The sequence below is a fragment of the Castor canadensis genome, chromosome 11 (assembly GCF_047511655.1).
Source record: "Castor canadensis chromosome 11, mCasCan1.hap1v2, whole genome shotgun sequence".
Taxonomy (NCBI): domain Eukaryota; kingdom Metazoa; phylum Chordata; class Mammalia; order Rodentia; family Castoridae; genus Castor; species Castor canadensis.
Window position 1 is genome coordinate 108443832 of NC_133396.1, and position 22673 is coordinate 108466504.

Genomic DNA, 22673 nt, shown 5'->3' on the forward strand with positions numbered 1-22673 from the left:
ATAATTTAAAAGAAGACATACTACAAGTACTCAATGAGAATTTTATAGAGATGATACTGGATAGGGTCAACCAAAATGTACAGGAGACACTCAAGAAATTCCAAGACAATAAAAAGAGAGAATTTGAAAAAGCAAAAGAAGAAATAAAATAAACCATAGAAGCACTGTATAAGCACCAAAGTGAAAGAGAGAACCAAAGTGAAAGTAAATGAACTCAGGACAAAAATAGACAACAATAAAGAAGAAAACTGCCAGGATATGGAAAACCTCAGAAAAAAGAACGAAACAGAACTGCAAAATAAAATGGAAGGCCAATCCAGCAGAATAGAACAAACAGAAGACAGAATCTCAGAACTTGAAGATGAAATGGTAATTAAAGGAAAAACCAAAGAACTATTAATTAAACAACTCAAGACCTGTGAAAAGAAACTGCAAGAACTCACTGACTCCATCAAAAGACCAAACTTGAGAATCATGGGCATCGAAGAAGGAGAAGAGGTGCAAGCGAAGGGAATGCATAATATATTCAACAAAATAATAACAGAAAATTTCCCAAATCTAGAGAAAGATATTCCCATACAAATGCAAGAGGCCTCCAGGACACCAAACAGACCAGATCAAAATAGAACTACTCCACGACATATCATCATTAAAACAACAAGTTCAGAAACTAAGGAAAGAATATTGAAGGCTGTAAGAGAGAAAAAACAAGTAACATACAAAGGTAAACCCATCAAAATCACAGCAGACTTCTCAACAGAAACATTAAAAGCAAGAAGAGCGTGGGGTGAGATCTTCCGGGCACTGAATGAAAATAACTTCAACCCCAGGATACTCTACCCAGCAAAGCTATCATTCAAAATAGATGGAGCAATAAAAGTCTTCCATGAGAAGCAGAAACTAAAACAATATGTGACCACAAAGCCACCATTACAAAAGATTCTGCAAGGGATCCTGCACACAGAAAGTGACACCCAACTTAACCATGAAAAGGCAGGCAGCACCAAACCACAGGATAAGAAAAAGCAAGACAGTAGAGAGTAACATCAAGTTAGGTACACACAATCAAACCTTCAAACAACTAAGACAACTAAATGACAGGAATCACCACATACCTATCAGTACTAACGCTTAATGTTAATGGACTTAATTCACCCATCATAAGACACCGTTTGACAAAATGGATTAAAAAAGAAGATCCAACAATTTGTTGCTTACAGGAGACTCATCTCACCAACAGAAACAAGCATATGCTTAGGATGAAAGGCTGGAAGAAGATTTACCAAGCCAATGGCCCCCAAAAACAAGCAGGAGTAGCAATACTTATCTCTGACAAAGTAGACTTCAAACCTACATTGATCAAACGAGATAAAGAAGGACATTCCATACTAATAAAAGGGGAAATAGACCAAAAGGAAATAATAATCATCAATCTTTATGCACCCAATGTCAACGCACCCAATTTCATCAAACATAAACTGAAAGTCCTAAAAGCATATATAAACGCCAACACAGTGGTTGTGGGAGACTTTAACACTCCGTTATCATCAATAGATAGGTCATCCAAACAAAAACTCAATAAAGAAATCCAAGATCTAAAATATGCAATAGATCAAGTGGACCTAGTAGATGTCTACAGAACATTTCATCCAACCTCTACACAATATACATTCTTCTCAGCAGCCCATGGAACCTTCTCCAAAATAGATCATATCCTAGGGCACAAAGCAAGCCTCAGCAAATATAAGAAAATAGAAATAACACCGTGCATACTATCTGAACACAATGCAGTAAAAGTAGAACTCAACAACAAAAGTAAAGACAAAAAACATGCAAACAGCTGGAAACTAAATAACTCATTACTTAATGAAGAATGGATCATCGATACAATAAAAGAGGAAATTAAAAAGTTCCTGGAAGTCAATGAAAATGAAAACACAACCCACCGGAACCTATGGGACACAGCTAAGGCAGTCTTGAGAGGAAAGTTTATAGCCATGAGTGCATATATTAAAAAGATTGAAAGATCCCAAATCAATGACCTAATGATACATCTCAAACTCCTAGAAAAACAAGAACAAGCAAATCCCAAAACAAATAGAAGGAGAGAAATAATAAAAATAAGAGCTGAAATCAACGAAATAGAAACCAAAAAAACCATACAAAGAATTAATGAAACAAAAAGTTGGTTCTTTGAAAAAATATACAAGATCGATAGACCCCTGGCAAACCTGACTAAAATGAGGAGAAAAAAAACCCAAATTAGTAGAATTAGGAATGCAAAAGGGGAGATAACAACAAACACCATGGAAGTCCAGGAAATCATCAGAGACTACTTTGAGAACCTATATTCAAAGAAATTTGAAAATCTAAAAGAAATGGACAGATTTCTAGATACATACGATCATCCAAAACTGAACCATAGGAAATTAATCATCTTAATAGACCTATAACACAAAATGAAATTGAAGCAGCAATCAAGAGTCTCCCCAAAAAGAAAAGTCCAGGACCTGATGGATTCTCTGCTGAATTGTACCAGACCTTTAAAGAAGAACTGATACCAACCCTCCTTAAACTGTTCCACAAAATAGAAAGGGAAGGAAAACTGCCAAACACATTTTATGAAGCCAGTATTACACTTATCCCAAAACCAGGCAAAGACACCTCCAAAAAGGAGAACTATAGGCCAATGTCCTTAATGAACATTGATGCAAAAATCCTCAACAAAATAATGGCAAACCGAATTCAGCAACACATCAAAAAGATTATTCACCACGACCAAGTAGACTTCATCCCAGGGATGCAGGGGTGGTTCAACATACGAAAATCAATAAACGTAATAAACCACATTAACAGAAGCAAAGACAAAAACCACTTGATCATCTCAATAGATGCAGAAAAAGCCTTTGATAAGATCCAACGTCATTTCATGAAAAAAGCTCTAAGAAAACTAGGAATAGAAGGAAAGTTCCTCAACATTATAAAAGCTATATATGACAAACCTACAGCCAGCATTATACTTAATGGAGAAAAACTAAAACCATTCCCTCTAAAATCAGGAACCAGACAAGGATGCCCACTATCTCCACTCCTATTCAACATAGTACTGGAATTCCTAGCCAGAGCAATTAGGCAAGAAGAAGGAATAAAAGGAATACAAATAGGTAAAGAAACTGTCAAAATATCCCTATTTGCAGATGACATGATCCTATACCTTAAAGACCCAAAAAACTCTACTCAGAAGCTTCTAGACATCATCAATAGCTATAGCAAGGTAGCAGGATATAAAATCAACATAGAAAAATCATTAGCATTTCTATACACTAACAATGAGCAAACAGAAAAAGAATGTATGAAAACAATTCCATTTACAATAGCCTCAAACAAAATCAAATACTTAGGTGTAAACCTAACAAAAGATGTGAAAGACCTCTACAAGGAAAACTATACACTTCTGAAGAAAGAGATTGAGGAAGACTATAGAAAGTGGAGAGATCTCCCATGCTCATGGATTGGTAGAATTAACATAGTAAAAATGTCGATACTCCCCAAAGTAATCTACATGTTTAATGCAATTCCCATCAAAATTCCAATGACATTCATTAAAGAGATTGAAAAATCTACTGTTAAATTTATATGGAAACACAAGAGGCCACGAATAGCCAAGGCAATACTCAGTCAAAAGAACAATGCAGGAGGTATCACAATACCTGACTTCAAACTATATTACAAAGCAATAACAATAAAAACAGCATGGTACTGGCACAAAAACAGACATGAAGACCAGTGGAACAGAATAGAGGATCCAGATATGAAGCCACACAACTATAAGCAACTTATCTTTGACAAAGGAGCTAAAAATATACGATGGAGAAATAGCAGCCTCTTCAACAAAAACTGCTGGGAAAACTAGTTAGCAGTCTGCAAAAAACTGAAACTAGATCCATGTACATCACCCTATACCAAGATTAACTCAAAATGGATCAAGGATCTTAATATCAGACCCCAAACTCTTAAGTTGATATAAGAAAGAGTAGGAAATACTCTGGAGTTAGTAGGTATAGGTAAGAACTTTCTCAATGAAACCCCAGCAGCACAGCAACTAAGAGATAGCATAGATAAATGGGACCTCATAAAACTAAAAAGCTTCTGTTCATCAAAAGAAATGGTCTCTAAACTGAAGAGAACACCCACAGAGTGGGAGAAAATATTTGCCAACTATACATCAGACAAAGGACTGATAACCAGAATATATAGGGAACTTAAAAAACTAAATTCTCCCAAAACTAATAACCAATAAAGAAATGGGCACGTGAACTAAACAGAACTTTCTCAAAAGAAGAAATTCAAATGGCCAGAAAACACATGAAAAAATGCTCACCATCTCTAGCAATAAAGGAAATGCAAATTAAAACCACGCTAAGATTCCACCTCACCCCTGTTAGAATAGCCATCATCAGCAACACCACCACCACCAAGTGTTGGCGAGGATGCGGGGAAAAAGGAAACCTCTTACACTGTTGGTGGGAATGTAGACTAGTACAACCACTCTGGAAAAAAATTTGGAGGCTACTTAAAAAGCTGGACATCGATCTACCATTTGATCCAGCAATACCACTCTTGGGGATATACCCAAAAGACTGTTACTCCAGAAGCACCTGCACATCCATGTTAATTGCGGCACTATTCACAATAGCCAAGTTATGGAAACAGCCAAGATGCCCCAGCACTGACGAATGGTTTAAGAAAATGTGGTATCTATACACAATGGAATTTTATGCAGCCATGAAGAAGAACGAAATGTTATCATTCGCTGGTAAATGGATGGAGTTGGAGAACATCATTCTGAGTGAAGTTAGCCTGGCTCAAAAAACCAAAATTCGTATGTTCTCCCTCATATGTGGACATTAGATCAAGGGCAAACACAACAAGGGGATTGGACTAAGAGCACATGATAAAAGCGAGAACACACAAGGGAGGGGTGAGGATAGGTAAGACACCTAAAAAACTAGCTAGCATTTGTTGCCCTTAAAGCAGAGAAACTAAAGCAGATACCTTAAAGCAACTGAGGCCAATAGGAAAAGGGGACCAGGTACTAGAGAAAAGGTTAGATCAAAAAGAATTAACCTAGAAGGTAACACCCACGCACAGGAAATCAATGTGAGTCAATGCCCTGTGTAGCTATCCTTATCTCAACCAGCAAAAACCCTTGTCCCTTCCTATTATTGCTTATATTCTCTCTACAACAAAATTAGAAATAAGGGCAAAATAGTTTCTGCTGGGTATTGAGGGGGGGAGAGGGAGGGGGCGGAGTGGGTGGTAAGCGAGGGGGTGGGGGCAGGGGGGAGAAATGAACCAAGCCTTGTATGCACATATGAATAATAAAAGAAAAATGAAGAAAAATAAATAAATAAATAAATAAAAATAAAATGGAGGGAGGGAGAGGAGCAGGAATTAAGAAAGGGTGATATATGTGGAGTAAATTTTATCTAAGCATATTATATACATAAATGTAAATATATCAATGAAGCTTCTTTGTATGTTCAAATTGTGTTAATAAATTTTAAATGGTTGCTATAAACATCTCAAACATCTCTTCAGAGAGGATAAGAAAACTCAGGATGACAGTACCAATGACAAAGTTGAACTAATCAAAGTATCCCACAACTCTCACTGCAAAGCAATGATTCAGAAGGTGAAATTTGGAGTCATTTTCCCTGAATCTCGTGGGATTTCCTCACTCAAGAAATAGCTTCAGAAATTCCAATGGACTGTGAGGTTCCTACCAAATTCCTGACAGATGTACACAGATATCATGCTAACTGATTGTCTATTTAGCCAAATACTTTGTTCATGTGTTGATTTATTTTAGTCTTGATCTGCAATCTCCTGAAGTATAGGGACCATGACTATAAATAAATAATAAATAAGCTGACAATGGGACACCTTTGGGCTAAAAGGGTCTTAGACATCATTGCTCTCCTCCTTACATGGGAAACTAAGCGAGGGAGAAGCCATCTCTGTTTTATTCACAGTTTTGTGCCTGTTCCCAGCATAATGTGTGGTACAGTGTGTGCTCTCAGTTAATGACTAAATTAATCTTTGTAATCCAAACTTTTTCCTTGATCAGTGAACATCAAACTGAACTCAGTTTTATAGCTGACAATATCACTTATCTTTCCTTTCCAGCAATAATTCCTCCATACTACAAGAGTAGCCACTTAGGTTTCTTTCTCAATCAACTTTCAAACTTTGAAATTACCTTGTGCTCAAAATATAAGAGAAATTATGAGAAAATAGAATCCATTAAGGATCCCCACATATACTGTGATCCAAATAGAACTACTGAGATCCCCACTCATTGATTCCAGATTGCATCTTGCACTCTGCTGCCTCCAAGCTTTGTTCATACTATCCCTGGCTCTTGAACACCCTCCTTTCTTCTCTTGATAAAAAGAAAGATGAGACCAGAATTAATGCATCTTATGATGCAGAGACAATTGTACTTGCAAAAACACAAGTATGGATACAAGTTTTTGCATCTGAAAAAACATGATACACATCTTGTTTTCAGCAAATATTTTTTAGAGTTTTCAATAACAGTTGTTTTGTCTTTGTTTGTTATGTTATGCAAAGAATTTGACAATAGATGAAAGTATTGGATAGAATTCCCTAGAAGGAGACCTAAGATGAACATTTCTGTGCAAGTGACTTTTTCCTCCCAGGAGAAACTGTTAAGAAAGTAGACAAAACAAGACAGGAGTATAGAAGAAGCCATATTGGGGCTCTGTAGTATAACTGGAAATCAGGTGTTGTGATGCATCCAGCATTGTTCTTTATGTCTAGGATTGCTTTGGCTCTTCAGGTGTCCTATTTTTCCATATGAATTTTAGGATTGTTTTTTCTGTTTCTGTGAAGAATATCATTGGAGTTTTGATGGGGATTGCATTGAATCTGTAGATCACTTTCAATAATATGGTCATTTTAACACTATTAATTCTGCTGATTCATAAGCATGATAGGTCTTTCCATCTTCTAGTGTCTTCTTCATTTTCTTTCTTTTGTGTTTTTTACTTTTCATTGTAAAGGTCTTTCACCTTTTTGGTTAAGTTTATTCCTAGGTGTTTTGATTTGGTTTGGTTGGCTTGTTTTTTGTTTTTCATGTTGTTGTGAATTGAGTCACTTTCCAGATTTCTTTCTCAGCATGTTTGTAGTTGGTATATACACCATGCATGTGAATGTAAATACTCAAACCACTATAGAAATCAGAATAGAGGTTCCTCAAAAAAATAAAACTGCAAGATAATCCAGCTATATCCCATCTGGACATATATACTCAAAGGGATTAGTAAGCATACAATAGAGACACCTCTATACCCATGTTTACCACAGCACTATTCATACTATTTAAATTATAGAATCAACCTAGGTGCCCATAAGTGGATGAACAGATAAATGAAATATGGTATGTAGACATAACGAAGTATTATTCAACCATCAAGAAGAATGCAGTCATATCATTTGCAGGAAAATGTATAGAACTGGAGGTCATCATGTTATGCAAAATAATCCAGACTCAGAAAGACAAACATCACATATTTGTTTCTTATGTAGAATCCATATTTTAAAAATACATGAAAGTAGAAGGAGGCTGTTTGGGTAGAGGAAGTGAACCAGGGGCATGGAAGATAAAATAGGGTAGCATGGGAGTGAATATGACCAGAGTGTATTATATACATATATGAAAGTGTGACAATGAAACCTATCTTTTTACATTAATATACACAAATAAAAACGTTAAACAATGTTGGTAATAGTTTCTTTCTTGACCTAGGTATAATTCCATGAATGTGTTTTCTTTCAAAGAAACACCAATCTCAGTAGGGTACCAGTGGCTCACGCCTATAATCTTAGCTACATGGGAGACTGAGATCAGAAGGATCATGATTATAGACCAGCCGAGGCAAAAAATTTGCGAGATCCCCTCTCCAAAATAACCAGAACAAAATGAACCACAGGTGTGGCTTAAGTGGTAGAGCATCTGTTTTGTAAGCACAAAGCCCTGAGTTCAAACCCCAGTTCCACCCCCCCAAAAAAACTGTACATGACTATGTACATCAATTACATAGTATATCAATTAAGAGTTATTTTTTTAAAATCAGAAATTTGTCTCAGCAATGGCTAAATTGTGTTAGCATCTCAATAAGAACAGCTAGAAAATCTGGACATGATATCTGTTTTTAAATCTCTTTAAAAGCACCAAACAGACACCAAGGCAGACTTGCCAGAAAAATGCAATTTAAAAAAAAGACAACCAGTTAAAGTTGAATTTCACATAAACAATGATTTGTCAAGTATAGGTTCCCAGTATTGCTGGGATATATTTACACTAAAAATTATTTGTTATTTATTTTACATCCTGTGTTTTATCTGCCAAGCCAACACCTAGGCAGTAAGACTAAGGGGTGTTGAGATCTGAAAATGGAAAAAATTAAGCAGGCGGAGCCAGGTGTTGGGACACATGTCCTTTGAAGTTATTTGTGGATTTTCAAAGTGAGTGTGGAGCTAGGAAGTTAAAAGGCTTAATCAAGATTTCAGCATCCCACCCGAAGTTGCTCAGAGCTTCCCAAGAGGAAGGGGCATTGGTTAACATGAGGCTTCAGTTGGATCCTCAAGGATGAATTCTAGAGGTAAGTTGAATTTAGGATTCTTAATCCTTGTTGAAACTGTGGCTTGGTGACTTTTTTCATTTAACAAAATTCAGGAAAATTATCTCTTCTTACAGTACTTATTTCTCTTCTCTCTCTTCTTCTTATATTCCAAGAACAATTATCATTTATTAGACCTTTTCATTGCAGTTCATATATCTCTCAGTTACTTTTGTGTGTTTTCCAACTCTTTGTCTTCCTTTGCTTCAATATTCTTTTCTGTCTCACCTAGCAGTTGTCCAATTATCTTCTTCTAGTGTGTCCATTCTGGTGTTTAAGATTTCTGCTGAGTTAATAATTTCAATACTTGTTTACTTTTAATTTCAATCTTCCATTTTGTTACTTTTTAGAATTTCTAGCTCTCTCCACTTTGCCTTTTAATTATTGAGCATACTAATCATAGGTATTGTCAAGTCTGTATCTAATAACTACATTAGCTAAATTGCCTGTGTTTTTCCTTGTCAATTTTTATCTTGGTTTTTTCATTCAAATGTATTTCCTCATATTTTTAGTTAATTGACTATAGAGCTTTAAAAATTCAGAGAGGTTGAGCCTGTAAATGTTGGTTTTATTTTATTACCAATTGTCATCTAGGCTTGGAGTACTAGAAATCCCTAACAATATTAACCTGATCAGGGACTATGAGAACCCAAAACTTGGCTCCAATCTCTTCTGTCCCCCTAATTCCTAGTTTATAGCCCTTCTAGTTCCAACCAAAGCTAGGGTATTTATCTGAGCCCGTCCTTCTTGATGTCCCTGTGTTCCAATTCTTTGCCCCTTCCTTCAATCTCAATCTTCTAGCTTCTAGAATCAGCAAATGTATTAAAGGAAAAGTTATATTAAATTCTAGGCTATAGAAGGTAACACCCACGCACAGGAAATCAATGTGAGTCAATGCCCTGTATAGCTATCCTTATCTCAACCAGCAAAAACCCTTGTTCCTTCCTATTATTGCTTATACTCTCTCTACAACAAAATTAGAAATAAGGGCAAAATAGTTTCTGCTGGGTATTGAGGTGGGGAGGGGGGGGCAGAGTGGGTGGTAAGGGAGGGGGTGGGGGCAGGGGGGAGAAATGAACCAAGCCTTGTATGCACATATGAATAATAAAAGAAAAATGAAAAAAAAATTCTAGGCTAACTTCTCTTGGCGTCTCTTATCCATTTCTCCAAACATCCTGGAGATGTATCTACAGGATCCAATTGTGATCTCAAGTTCAAAATTCTCTAAAAATAGCTCTCCTCCTGATTTCCTGATCTCATTCATGATAATTCCACTCCTTAGTCCTTAGGCTGAAAAGTCACTGACAGCATCTTGAGTATCCACAGTTCTATCTCACACAGGCAGTGAGTCACTAAGTCTTCCATACACTTCCTACAAAGTCTCTCTTAATCCTTTCTCCTCTATAAGCTGCACTACCTGCCACTGGTCTTCCATCTTTCTGACCACTTTCAAGTCCAGAAGCTGATGCTAACCTAAGCCTAGAGGACTCATGGGAGCAGCATTAGATGAATCAATTGTCCAAGAGTCAAATAACGTTCCCTGATCTGAAACACCTCCCCACTCATTCTCCTCAGCCTTTGGGAGCTAGTCTGATAATAATGATCTGGAGAAGGAATGTGGTTCTCTCACAGAAGGCTCACCTGCTGTGCTCTTCCCAAATATATCCTTTTCCCCACACCTTGGAACTGCCCAGCCCTTGCTTCCTAGACCATATTCAGAGCCTGGATCTGAATATATAAAAACACAAGGCTTCTTTCTTTGAGTACCCTTCGCTTCTTATGCACCCTTTGTATTCCCACCCACTATACTTACCAATGCTTCCCACACCTTAACTCTTCTAAATATAGCACTCCCCTGCACTAAGTATAGAAGCCTAGTTCAAAGCCAGAAAAACTTCAAAATATGACTCTCTTTCATGTATAGATGACCTACAGGAATTCAGAGGTAGAAGAAAGGATTGTGCTGGCAACACAAAAATTTCATCGATAGATACTTAAGCAGAAATTCTTACCCTTTTTAATAAACATTCACAGACACACACACAAACACACACCATTGAAGTCACAGAATCAATTTCAATGATTACCGTTTTGGAAACATAGCACTCACAAATCAGTTTGGCATCATTTTTATATGGATTTTGAGAAAGACTCCCAGATATGTACGTGGTATAAAGATGAAACATCTGAGCTTGGCAGGGCACAAACACAAAATATTTTTAATTTATCTTAAATGCTTCTCTCTCTTGTGCTAGAAAGAATTATCCTTTCCAATTATTGGAAGATATCTAGGTAAATTCCATGCTTTTCCATTCCTTCATACACATACACACACGACTCACACTCACACTGACATACATAAGAGTCCAGCCCAGCCCAAATTATTTCAATATAAAACTTCACCCTAAATACTCTCCTCCTCCCCAGTGCTAATTTATCAGAATCAGCCACTCGTTGTAGGCATCCCTTGGTCCAAAGACAACCAACCCTCCTGAGCAGAGCACCAGCGCCACAGCTCAAGCTTAACCACCTTGCTCGTGACCAGTTGCTCCATCAGACAGTAAGTTTGTAGGTTGTCCTCATTCTAACTACCCATTTTCTCTGACCTGCCCACTCATTTCTCCAATCACAACAGGTACACAATGTCATAGCCTATACAAGGATTGAAATTCTCATCTATCTGTCTTGTAGACTCCCCTAACCTTCATAAGGGGTCCTCTTAAAGACCCTTAGAATGTACAGTAAATACTCTTCTCTCTTCCTCTATTAGGATCAGAAGAAAGATGTCACAGACATTTACCCCAAGAGCCACTATTTGAAATTTTCCCCAATTCTAGTCTTCACTTACATAAGTTAGAATGAGGCTGGAGACAAGAGTCAGTAAAAGCTGTAGGGCTAGTCTTTCCATTGCATGGTGAGTATATGAGTTCATATCTGTATTTGTTATCTTCAGGAGGAGAGCCACATTAGATCCTACTGCTTTAAGTTTTGGATTCCTAGACAGAGTTGTTTTTAAAACAGTATGTGTGCCTTTGAATGCTGTTATAAAATGGATTCAATCAGCAAAATTTTCAAAAGAAATCGGCCAGTGCTATATGTACCAGAAAGGATATTAGAACCCAGAAAAGAACCTGGGAAAAACATCCTTAAATTGGAAGCCAAAACAGCACTTCCAGGCTCCCTCATCCCATATTACTCATAAATAAGGTAACTGCATTTCATAGGATTCAGAGGGTCTTAGTGAAGGAGAAGACGAGCTGGAAGGGATGTGATTTGTTGAGTTTCACATGTTTTGTATGTGAAGTCCTTGACTGGTTGATTATTTTGTCTGATGCATCTTGGCTGAAAGACACTTCATGAAGGTAAACCTGCATGGTTTATTCCTACTGTATCAGATAACAGAAGCAGATGATGAATCCTTCCAAAGGTTCAATCAGCTAACCCAGGTTCAGTCTTCACTAATTTTCTGCAGAAGCCCAGAGTGTCAGGACCACAAAGGATGAATCTTTGTGTGTTCTCCATCTGGAGTTCTCATGTTCTGGGAGAAGGAACTGGCTAATGAGTCAGTCTTTTTTCATCACAGGATATCTGCTAATTCTCACTCTGATCAGGGAAAGGATAGGCTGTAAGGTGGAGATTATGACTCACCTTTTCCAGGATGTAAACATGAAAAGCAGCTGACATGAAAATATCCACAGAGGAAGTCAAGGACTGGGTTTGGAGAAGTCACCAAGAAATACATTTGCATATTGTAAGAATCACTCCACCAGGTGTCTCTGGATATTTTAATCCCTTAGCTTCTGACTAATTTGTGCAATGTGTGTTATGCCAGATTGTTGCCTGGTAAAGACCCAAGATCACATAAATTTTGATTTTAAAACTGCCTGTGCTTGTTTCTAAAAACCATGGGAGATGAGAAGGTAAAAGTATCTGCCAGTACAGGCAAATCTGAACTCCAGACTATGGCACTCCAGAAAAGGGCTGAATTTCCCCTTTCAAAACGTTCATCACTGCTGTGCTTAATGCTGTGCTGTTTGTCTTAGAACAGACATGTTTTCTTTTATTCTCTTCTCTCCTCAGCAATACTACCTAGCCTTGCATTTCACAAGCGCCCATTTTCATCCTTTGCAATTATGTCTTTTTATTTTAGTCTTTCCAAGGGAGATTGGAGGAGATGGGTGTTTGTACTGGGTAATATAAGGGCAATGACACTTTCAGCCTATCTCAGTGGCTACACTGGAAGAGTCTGTGGGACACCATTCTACAGATTAGAGAATGTTCCTAAAAGAATGCACACCTCTTCCAGCCTTTTAACAACTCTCCATCTGGAATTCCATTCCCTCACTCAGAATTCTACAGAATTCTTAAAAGAATTAATGGTACTGACGCTGTTCAAAGTGAAGCAATAGGCAGAGGGAAGAAGAAGGAACTAATACTACAATGTATTTTGTGCCAAAGAACAAATACCTGGTCCTATAGCTCTACATACACTCTGATCAAAATAATGTTTTGTTTAAAATTATAGTTTAAATTCATGCTTGTTAGAAACAGTATCATCTAAATTATGTTTGTTTTCTTTGGAAAGATGTATAATAAAGATTATTTTTAAAAAAACAGGTCATGTTAAGGATAGAGTACTAGCAGGAGGAGGAAGGTAAATAAAGAGGGTAAAGGAAGGTGAAGATAGTTGATGCATTTTCTACACATGTATGATCAAGGAATGAAACTTGTTGACATCATTTTAAGAAGGGGAATGAGGAAAAGGGAGAATAATGGAGGGGAATGAACCAAACAGGGGTACAATATATGTACATGTGGAAATGTCACAATGAACCCTCTTATACAACTATCATATACTAACAAAAACATTCAAAAATTCATGATGTTTTTTCTTTAGACTACACAACAAATTGTATTATCTTATTAGAGATTAATTCAATGATTAATTTAGCACTGATGTAATAACTAAGATCAAATGGAAATTAAATTCAGTTTACATGAATTTACCATATACAAATGTCAAGTATCATCACGACTATTCTGGAAATGAAATGCATGCAACTCTATCAAGCTCATCAGTATCAACAAATTCAACAAATCTTCATCACTTATCAACGTAATTTATAGAATTAGATTAGCTCCACAAATGCAATAGGCATCCATTAACATATTCACTTTTTATTCCCTTTAATTTTGATTTCTGTTGGTCCCACAGACGGCGGTCACATTTTTACATCATCTGCTCCTCCACCAAAACCTCCTCAACTCTCCTCTCCCATCTAGCTCCCTATGCTGCGTTCCAGATGCTGTGAGGTTCTCTGAGAATTCTACTCCTCAAACCGTGGCCCAGCTCCATTCTTCCCCCAGCCCTTTACACAATCATGTCTCATCCCCATGGTCAGCGAGCTCAACTCTAAGACAGGAGCTGATGATACCCTCCTGTGAGGGAATCTATGAGGTTTGACACCCACAGGCAGTACCCCAGGCCCACTGGCCTTGTATACATTTATGCCCCACCACTTATTTCACAGGATCAGGCTTAATAGTTCTGTTCTCCATTTGTTCTTCTGAGTGATTGTGCGCTAGTCAAAGACAGAAGTGTGTTCTGTTTGTCTCCATATTAACCAATGCCCATAAAGGACATACCCTAAGTTCAGAGCACGTGAACTGAATGAATAAATAAAAATGGAATGATGGCTGTCACAGAATCTGAGCAGTAAGTAATTGAACTATGATCAAGACTTCCTGCTTCCTTTTTGTCATTCCTCAAAATACATGTGTAGGAAAATGCTGAAAGCCTGGTCCTGGGAGTATGTGGTGCTGTCACCCTTCCCCTGGGCTGGAACAAGAAACATACTTACACTGTGTATCATAAAGCCCAGCTTAGGATAAAAGGGCTGAAGTCCTCGTTTCCTCAGTCCACAATTACCTTGGGACCAGCATAAACCTCCACAGAACTGGGTAAGTATCTGTATATAGAGAGAACTTGAGCTTAAATGGTTGGTCAGAAATGTCTGCTTCAACAAGGAGAGGGAAGCAGGAAGACAGGATGGTGGTGGGCAATAGGAATGGCAATGGGGGAAAGGCCAAATTTGGAGGAAGGAGAGATCATAGCAAGAGTTCTATGTTACAGGCAACCTTGGCACCCATCCCTCCCTTGCTCCTCACTCCACACACACATTTCCAGAGATTGCTTGATGCCTTCTCAACTCTGCACTGATTTTTACCCTCCTCACATGCATCCAGAGAAATGGGAAGGCCTAAAGAGGGATTAGGCATTGTGTGTTTTGTGCACATAATACCTGCAGGGGGCGCTGTTCACACTGGGTGTGCGTAACAGTCAGCAGACTCCTGTACAGAAACCCTGGAGTGTCACATGGAAGTCCATCACCTCCCTCTCTCCCTCTTGATGGGAGAGAGAGAGGAAGGAATGAAGAAGGGAGGGAGGGACAGACTGAAGGAGGGGGGAGGAAAGGAAAGATCTGTAGCCCAATTTAACTCCAAATCAGTGGCAATTAACCTTGTCCAGATATTGAATGAAAGACTGCCTCATTTCAGGTGGAAAAGGTCTCAAAAAAAACAAAAACAAAAACAAAGGATAAGGAGACACTGACTTGGAGTCTCTGCATTGATGTATATTTTGTTTCAATTTTATTTTACTCAGGCTTACTGCCTCCTACCAAGATGTCCTGCCAGCAGAACCAGCAGCAGTGTCAGGCTCCTCCCAAATGCCCTTCACCCAAGTGCCCCCCAAAGAGCCCCAAACAGTGTCGACCTGCAGCCTCCTCCTGCTGTGCTACCAGTTCCAGCGGCTGTGGTGGCCCCAGCTCAGAGGGCGGCTGCTGCCTGGGCCACAGGCGCCGCAGGTCCCACCGATGCCGGCGTCAGAGCTCCAGCTCCTGTGACCGTGGCAGTGGTCAGCAGTCGGGAGGCTCTGGCTGTGGCCACAGCTCTGGGGGTTGTTGCTGATCTGAACCATGAGATTAAATAAAACATCTGAAAACAGGAGCTCTGAGTTGACGGGCACCAGTCCTAGCCAGTGTGTCTGGCTTCTGCCCTCTCCCTTTCATGCTGAGATTTCCGTGCAGAGTTCTGAGTATTCCAGTGTTCCCTTGAAGATTTAGCATGCTGGCCTCCAGGAACTCAGGGTTTTCCCATCATTTCTGTCCATGTTTGAAAAAATAAAGTTGTTCTTTCTCATTGCAACTTTGTCTACAAGTCTGTGTCTGTGTCCTGCCCCACCATGGGGTGCGGAATCCTGTCTCAGGAGCAGGAACTTAGCAGGTCATATGCACTCCCCTCCACTCACAAGTTACTTTCAGTGGGGGTTATGTGCTAGGATTGAGGGATATGGGTAAGAGTAAACATAGCGATCCAAATCAAAAGAAATGAGCTTCATGGGCCAATCCAGAGCCTGCAGTGAACATCTCAGAAGCACAGTTCTAGCTAGGTGGCAAGAAGAAAACAGGAGGAGAAGCTCCAGGCTGATGCAGGTCCTAGTCCCTGTATTCCTCACACTCCAGAATGACAGCAGCCCCCAGAATAGTGGCAGCCACTGGAGCCTACAGAATGTTCTAGCGGTAGTGGAGTTGGGAACTGTAGTGTAACAGGGAGGAAGACCAGAAGAGAAATGGATAGGCTAGGCTATATTCTGATAATGAGGCAGGGGGAAGCGATGGCAGAGCAGAGAGATAAAACTTAAAGAATTGAAACATGAAGAAGGTCACATTGTACTGGGGGAATGAAATAGCCAATGAAGTCACATGCAGCCATATGTGAGTTGAGCTTTGCTTTTTGCTTCTGTAACTTATTTGCAAGGGTATATAAGATGAGACCTCTTTGTTCTCGGGGCTCAGCCTTTGGACACGAGTCCACTGAGTCTGTACTGGCACAATAAAACTTTGTTTCCTGCTAAACTGCCTCAGTGTTCTGTATCTCAACTTGAGATTCCCACAACAGTAGAACAAATATGACGCAGGCAGTTGCTCCCCCAAATCCAAAGGGAATGACAACAGAAAGAGATTGGAGGCAAAGAACCTGAAGGATATTTAAGATGAGGTAGTTGGGAGAGGGTTGACAGTGCCACTGGCTTTTTCTGGGAAGATGTCTTACCTCAATGAGTCCAAGAAGAGAAAAAAGTTAAACTACTGCTGTGTGTGTGTGTGTGTGTGTCCCTTACTATCTTTTCACAAATCCTGGCTCCATGACCCTAAACCCCTGTTTAGTTGACCTAAAGGCAGCAGTAAAACAGGAAACGCCCTGGGCAGAGTTGAACCGGATCAAATTTATTGTTAATTAACCCCAAAATTGTCTTTCTTCCTACTTTGATTTATGGCCAAGAAAAAGGAGATGAGACATGGGGAGTAATGATAATGGCAGTTTATAATTTAAGTAACAGTTCTTCAAACTCTCTAACACACTCAATAAAGCAATTTGTTCACTTGACACCCTAAGAAGTATCACATATTTTTCCCAAAGAAGGGATTCAGCAAGACCCTGTATTTCTCAAAGATCTGGACTTGATCTTCAGAGTTTTGAAGGCTTGTTGTCCACAACTTTTCCTTCCTTCATTCATTCAAACATGAGTTGAGTACATATTTCAGACATATGCTGACATGTAGGATTCAGAAATGTGTCAGATATGTTTTGCATTCTTGAGACTTTGATACAGTACTAGGTAGTCTGACAAGTAATCCAATTATTGTGAGCTGGAATGGTAGCTGCTATTACATAAGTGTGTTGGAAATCCATGGGCCTTAGCCTTTGGATATCATTCCCTATCGCTGTGACAGGAGTGAGGTGTCCAGCATTGTCTCTGGTATAAATTGTGGGTGGTAGGTGAGGCCTTTGACCTACGAAATGGCTTTTGAGTATAGACCAGGAGCCAAGATGTTCCCTGTGGTATTCCAGTTAAGACGACTAAGCGGAATCATATGAGCCAACTGCTAAGAGTCCCTGGGCAGGTTTCCTGGCAGAGACAGGATAAAAGCTGTCAACTGAGGAAAGCTGGATCTTCAAGGGAAGCCAGATCAGATAATGACAGCAGTGTGCTAGCTAAGAAAATGGCCTTTGGGGCCAGGCATTCCTACTGCTTAAACACTAAGATGAAGCTAGAAGTGCCCAAGCAAAAACTCAGCTAAAAAATCAAGGCAAAATGAACCAGAGATATTACAAATAGAAGCAGAGCCAGAGATTAGCAGTTGACACGCTAAGAAGAATCAGGCTCACAAATCAAGAGCTATTGCTTCAGTGTTTATTGACTGTGCTACTGAGTCAGAAATGTTTATGTCATGTTGGCCAGAGCACTTTAAGAGAAGAGGGAATCAGATTTGAATGTTAATTGGTGGGAGTAATAAAATGACATGACTTATAATAGTGGTGATTGACTTTGTTATACCTGTGTTTCTAGTAGATATAAATCAGCTGTATAATATTGTCCCATTGCATTTAATTTTAATTTTATAGACTAAGAATAATTTAATATGACATATAAATAACTGATGTCTTTTGACAAGGCAGTATTATTATAATAACAATTAAGGCTATTCTGGTGACATGAAGGCTATAGAATCAGCCACCCTCATCAAAGCTTGAATATGTTGCAAAAATGATCAAAATCTGAGTCTTTTCAAAACACTGTGGGGGCTGGCTGAGTGGCTCAAGAGGTTGAACACCTGCATAGCAAGCATGAGGCCCTGAATTCAGACCCAAGTACCACAAACAAAAAAAAAACCCTCATGGTGGGAACACGAATTTACACTAGGACTTCAGCAGTAGAGAAAACTGAAGAGAGGATGAGGGTGGTGGTGAATTAGTTCCATTGTGGTGGTTTTTAAACATTCCTTAAAATTCTTTGAGGTGTGGTCTACATCTTCTCCCCTTGATTCTAGGCAGACTTGTGACTGCTTTAACCAATGATATGGTAGAAATGATGTTTATGACTTTCAAGCCTGAGTCACAAAAGGTCATGCAGATTTCACATAGCCCTCTTGGGATGTCTTCACTAGAGGAAGCCAGGTATTATCATGCTAGAGAGGTCAGGGGTAAGGTCCTGAAGTAGTCCCAGCTGACATTTAACACCAACTGCCAACCACTCAAATGACCTTTCTTGAGTGCCCAGCTCAGCCAAGGCTTCAAGTGACTACAGCTCGAGGTGAAATCTGACTGCAAGTCCATGAGAAAAGTATTACTCTTTTGAGCTCTTCCTGGATTCCCAAAGCACAAAATTGTGAGAAAACTAAAGTAGTGTTGTTTCACACCACAAAGTTTTAGGGTGATTTCTTTTTTTTTCTTTTATTCATACGTGCATACAATGTTTGGGTCATTTCTCCCCTCCTTGTGTAGGGTGATTTCTTATGCAACAATTGTAACCAGGATACCCACTAATTTTCTCTCATTAACAACTTAACCTTCTTCCTTCTAAAGTTGGTGGCTCTGTTCAGGAACAAATAGTCACTAAATAGCTTTCCTATCCCCCAAAAGGGAATATTTTTTGTTCCATAAAATTTGTCCCAGGAGATGTGAATCCAGCTGAATGCAGACCAAGCAATCGATCTAAGTACCAATCTGGAAATTGCCCACTCAGATGGACATCTGCTCCAAGTAAGCATGAACTTTGCTTCCATGGTGTCCTCCAGTGCCTGCACTTGGCACATAGGATACACAGTACCCAACCAGTATTTGTGGATTATGTGATTACAAAAATGAATGCATGACTCTCAGACTGGCTCAATGCATTGTAACCAAGTCTAGAGAGTCAAATTTTCCTCCACCCACCAGGACCTCATCAGTCAGAAGCCATTTTAGTATCAGGGCCATATGTGATTGCTAATGTGATGTCCTACTGATTTTCCAGGTGTCTCAGGTAGGAACTTTATTAATTGACCCTGAGTCTTTCTTTCCTCACCCCAATTAGATATATCAACAGCATGAAGCCTGATGGGCTTTGTGGTTAGGAGTTCAAATTTGACTAAGAAGCTTCTGACTTCCAAGCTTTGTTCTTCATTTTTCATATTAAAAGACAAATAAAAGCTAGCATTTTCTCACATATTAGCACAAACCATTCAGTTCTTCAGGTAAACTTTTGTGATCCTCATAGTTTGGATGAGGAGTCTGGGGCTCAGAGAGTTAGGCCTTTTGTTCAGCAATTTCTTAATTGCTAGAATTAAACCCAAGCAGTCTGGATTCAGACTACCCAACTCCTCAGCAGCTGAGGTGCACTAGAATATGATGACTAAGCTCTGGCTCTACCCACCCAGACATACACATGGTTCCTGTGAGTTTAGGTGAACCAGCGCAGTTCAGCAGTGTTTGTGGCTTTAAGTGGTAAATGTAGCCGAAGGTAAGGCTGCATATTCTCGTTTTCTTTGTCTATTATGTATTTTAATTCTGACTCATACAATATACCTTTCAAGAATGTCTCAAAAGTCACAAAGCAGGAAGTACATTACATGGATCCCAGAACCTGCTCAAAGGTAGGTCCCATATCGGTGGCAACTTACTCAGAGAACCTTGTCTTAGACAGTTAAATTTTACTGGCAGGGCAGATTTGGCATCAACCCTCAATCAAGTTACTTTTTCACATATTTTTCTTCCATTTTATTAAGAAATTTTGTGCTCAAGAATACTGGAGCAAATCAGATTTCTAGATTTCATTTTTGAGGGAAATCAAATATCAAAATGCTTATTTTTTTCAGTTGAATTCCCAAGATATTATATAGAGTTTTGTTCTCTGTCTAGAATTCTCTTGCTGAAACAGCAGTTCCTTTAAAAATTTTTTGTGATGGTAAGTTAAAGTCCTTTCACTTTTCTGATATTATTTCAGGAATCAGTATGGCTTGACTTTAGCAAACTATTCTTCTTCTGCAGTGTTATTTGAAAAATCATGCTATGTGAACCAACACCAGTTGTTAACATGCAGAAGGACCATTTGAGGTCGGAGTAGGGATAACCACTACCCTATTCCAAAATTGGAGCAGACAATCCACAAATAGGACCCCTTGGTAACTGTAAAATGACTATGTCTCTTAATCTCTTGAAAGAATTTTACAGGTATGCAATCAAGCCCTATGAAATATTAATCTTCCATCTTCTCTTTTCTCAGTTTTCTTGGCACCTGCACACTCTCATTGTCACTCTTTCAGTAACAACACTAAGTGCTAGTTGGTTTCTTCAGAACAGACCAAATTTCCAGCTCACCAAACACTTTAGAGTCCATTATTTGCAGTTATATGCCATCTTCGTACAGACACCATTCTTTCCACCTCTACACCATCAATCTTTTTGAATCTCATTCTACTCACTTATGATTCTCAGTACTAACCTCAACAGAGACTGGGGATTCCAAAGTCAGATCACACTCTCCCTCCCCCACCATATTCATACTCAGCCCTTTCCCAAGAATATTTTCAGCAACCTCTCAACACCTCCCCCTTCCGCCCATCCTTCACCTACTCAGAGTTCCAAGGGCTCATCTGCATGAAGAACAATTGGTGACCTTAATTCTTCATCACCAAGCTAGAGACATTTCTGGTTCTGGGCAAGCTGGGTAAAGGGGAACACAATGAGCAGCCATGGAAGTAGAGATAAGGGAAATGTAAGATACAGGTAGGGTTGAAAAAAATGTTTATTTCTCTACACATATACAGGTGGTATCATTGTCAGGAGGAAAAGGAAACTTCAGGCTTTTAGAAAGTACTTAAGCAGAGACTTGTGCAGTGAGTGCAAACCCTCCTTTATGAACACTTTGGCATCTCACTCCAAGAAAGAGACATTAGGATGTTGAAGAAAGGATGAACCAGGAGAAGGCTTTTCTTTGGTCCCTGGGCTTCTTCTTTCCACTGAAGCCCCTTGACTCAGCATCAGGATCCAGATCAGCAGTAGCCCCCAGAGCTGTGGCCACAGCCAGAGCCCCCAGACTGCTGACCACTGCCACGGTCACAGGAGCTGGAGCTCCGACGCCGGCATCGGTGGGACCTGCGGCGCCTGTGGCCCAGGCAGCAGCCGCCCTCTGAGCTGGGGCCACCGCAGCCGCTGGAACTGGTAGCATGGCAGGAGGAAGCTGCAGGTCGACACTGTTTGGGGCTTTTCGGAGGGCACTTGGGTGAGGGGCACTTGGGAGGGGCCTGGCACTGCTGCTGGTTCTGCTGGCAGGACATCTTGGCAAGAATTTGGCCTTGAACAAAATAAGAGAACTATTGCAGCACTAAAGTTTCAAGCCAATGTCTCCTTACTTAGCTTGTAAAACACTTGTCCTCAAAGAACAAGTGCTTTCCAAGATCTAAGGGAGAGAAATGGAAACATAGAGGGGACACATGCATTTATATAAAGCATCCTCAAGGATGTCAGATGTTTCAACGTGCATCCCCAAAACTAGCTCAGAAGAATGAGAAGAAACTGTAGGTTCTGTGCCTTGTAGGGTTCACTTATGCCACAGAGGCTCCTTCCTCCCCCACAATGACCTTCCTCACAACTACCCACTAAGGCCTCTTCCTGAGGTTCAATTTCAGATCCAAGATTTCTTCTTCCTCAAACACCCTTTGTTAATGCTTTGTCTTGGGCTGAGCACTCACCTGATGCAGAGGAGGTAAGAGAAGGCTGTTTCTGAAGAGGTTGTGGATGTGCTGCTCAGGGTAGGAGTCCTTTTATCCTGTGCAGAGTTGGTGATGTGTCACTTGAGCATGCTGCTGCTTTCACAACCAGGACAGGTGACAGTGCCAGACACCTCCCGGTTACCTTCCTCAAGTGTCGTCTTGAGCACGTGCCTAAAGTTCTCATAAACTGGAATCAGGATGTCCTTGTGACGGACAAATGACTCCCTCTGGTCTTCCCCAAGCACACTGCTCAACTTTTGTCCATTCATTCACAGGCTCTGTCCCTTTACTTCATTCAACAGCAGTAATATGCAGATGAGTATGGCACTGAGATCCCTGTTGCCTAAATAAGCCAGAAATCAGAAAAAATATA

At 39.7% G+C, this 22673-nt stretch overlaps 2 protein-coding genes across 2 annotated transcripts; one reads left to right on the forward strand and one right to left on the reverse strand.

Moving 5' to 3' along the window:
* Positions 1-14535: 14535 nt before the first annotated feature.
* LOC109701811 (late cornified envelope protein 3C-like) lies at positions 14536-15914 on the forward strand. The gene is made up of 2 exons (XM_020187283.2): positions 14536-14669; positions 15373-15914. The coding sequence occupies exon 2, from the start codon at positions 15393-15395 to the stop codon at positions 15675-15677; it is 285 nt and encodes a 94-aa protein (XP_020042872.1). The 5' UTR covers positions 14536-14669; positions 15373-15392; the 3' UTR covers positions 15678-15914.
* Positions 15915-21315: 5401 nt separating this feature from the next.
* Positions 21316-22390, reverse strand: LOC109701810 (late cornified envelope protein 3C-like). Its single transcript, XM_020187282.2, has 2 exons — positions 22280-22390; positions 21316-21882 (listed from the first exon to the last, which is right to left on the reverse strand). The coding sequence occupies exon 2, from the start codon at positions 21863-21865 to the stop codon at positions 21581-21583; it is 285 nt and encodes a 94-aa protein (XP_020042871.1). The 5' UTR covers positions 21866-21882; positions 22280-22390; the 3' UTR covers positions 21316-21580.
* Between the last annotated feature and the right edge of the window lie 283 nt (positions 22391-22673).

Bases quoted from the DNA above. Each gene is read 5' to 3' on its own strand.
- LOC109701811 (XM_020187283.2), top strand. From the start codon at position 15,393: ATGTCCTGCCAGCAGAACCAGCAGCAGTGTCAGGCTCCTCCCAAATGC.
- LOC109701810 (XM_020187282.2), bottom strand. From the start codon at position 21,865: ATGTCCTGCCAGCAGAACCAGCAGCAGTGCCAGGCCCCTCCCAAGTGC.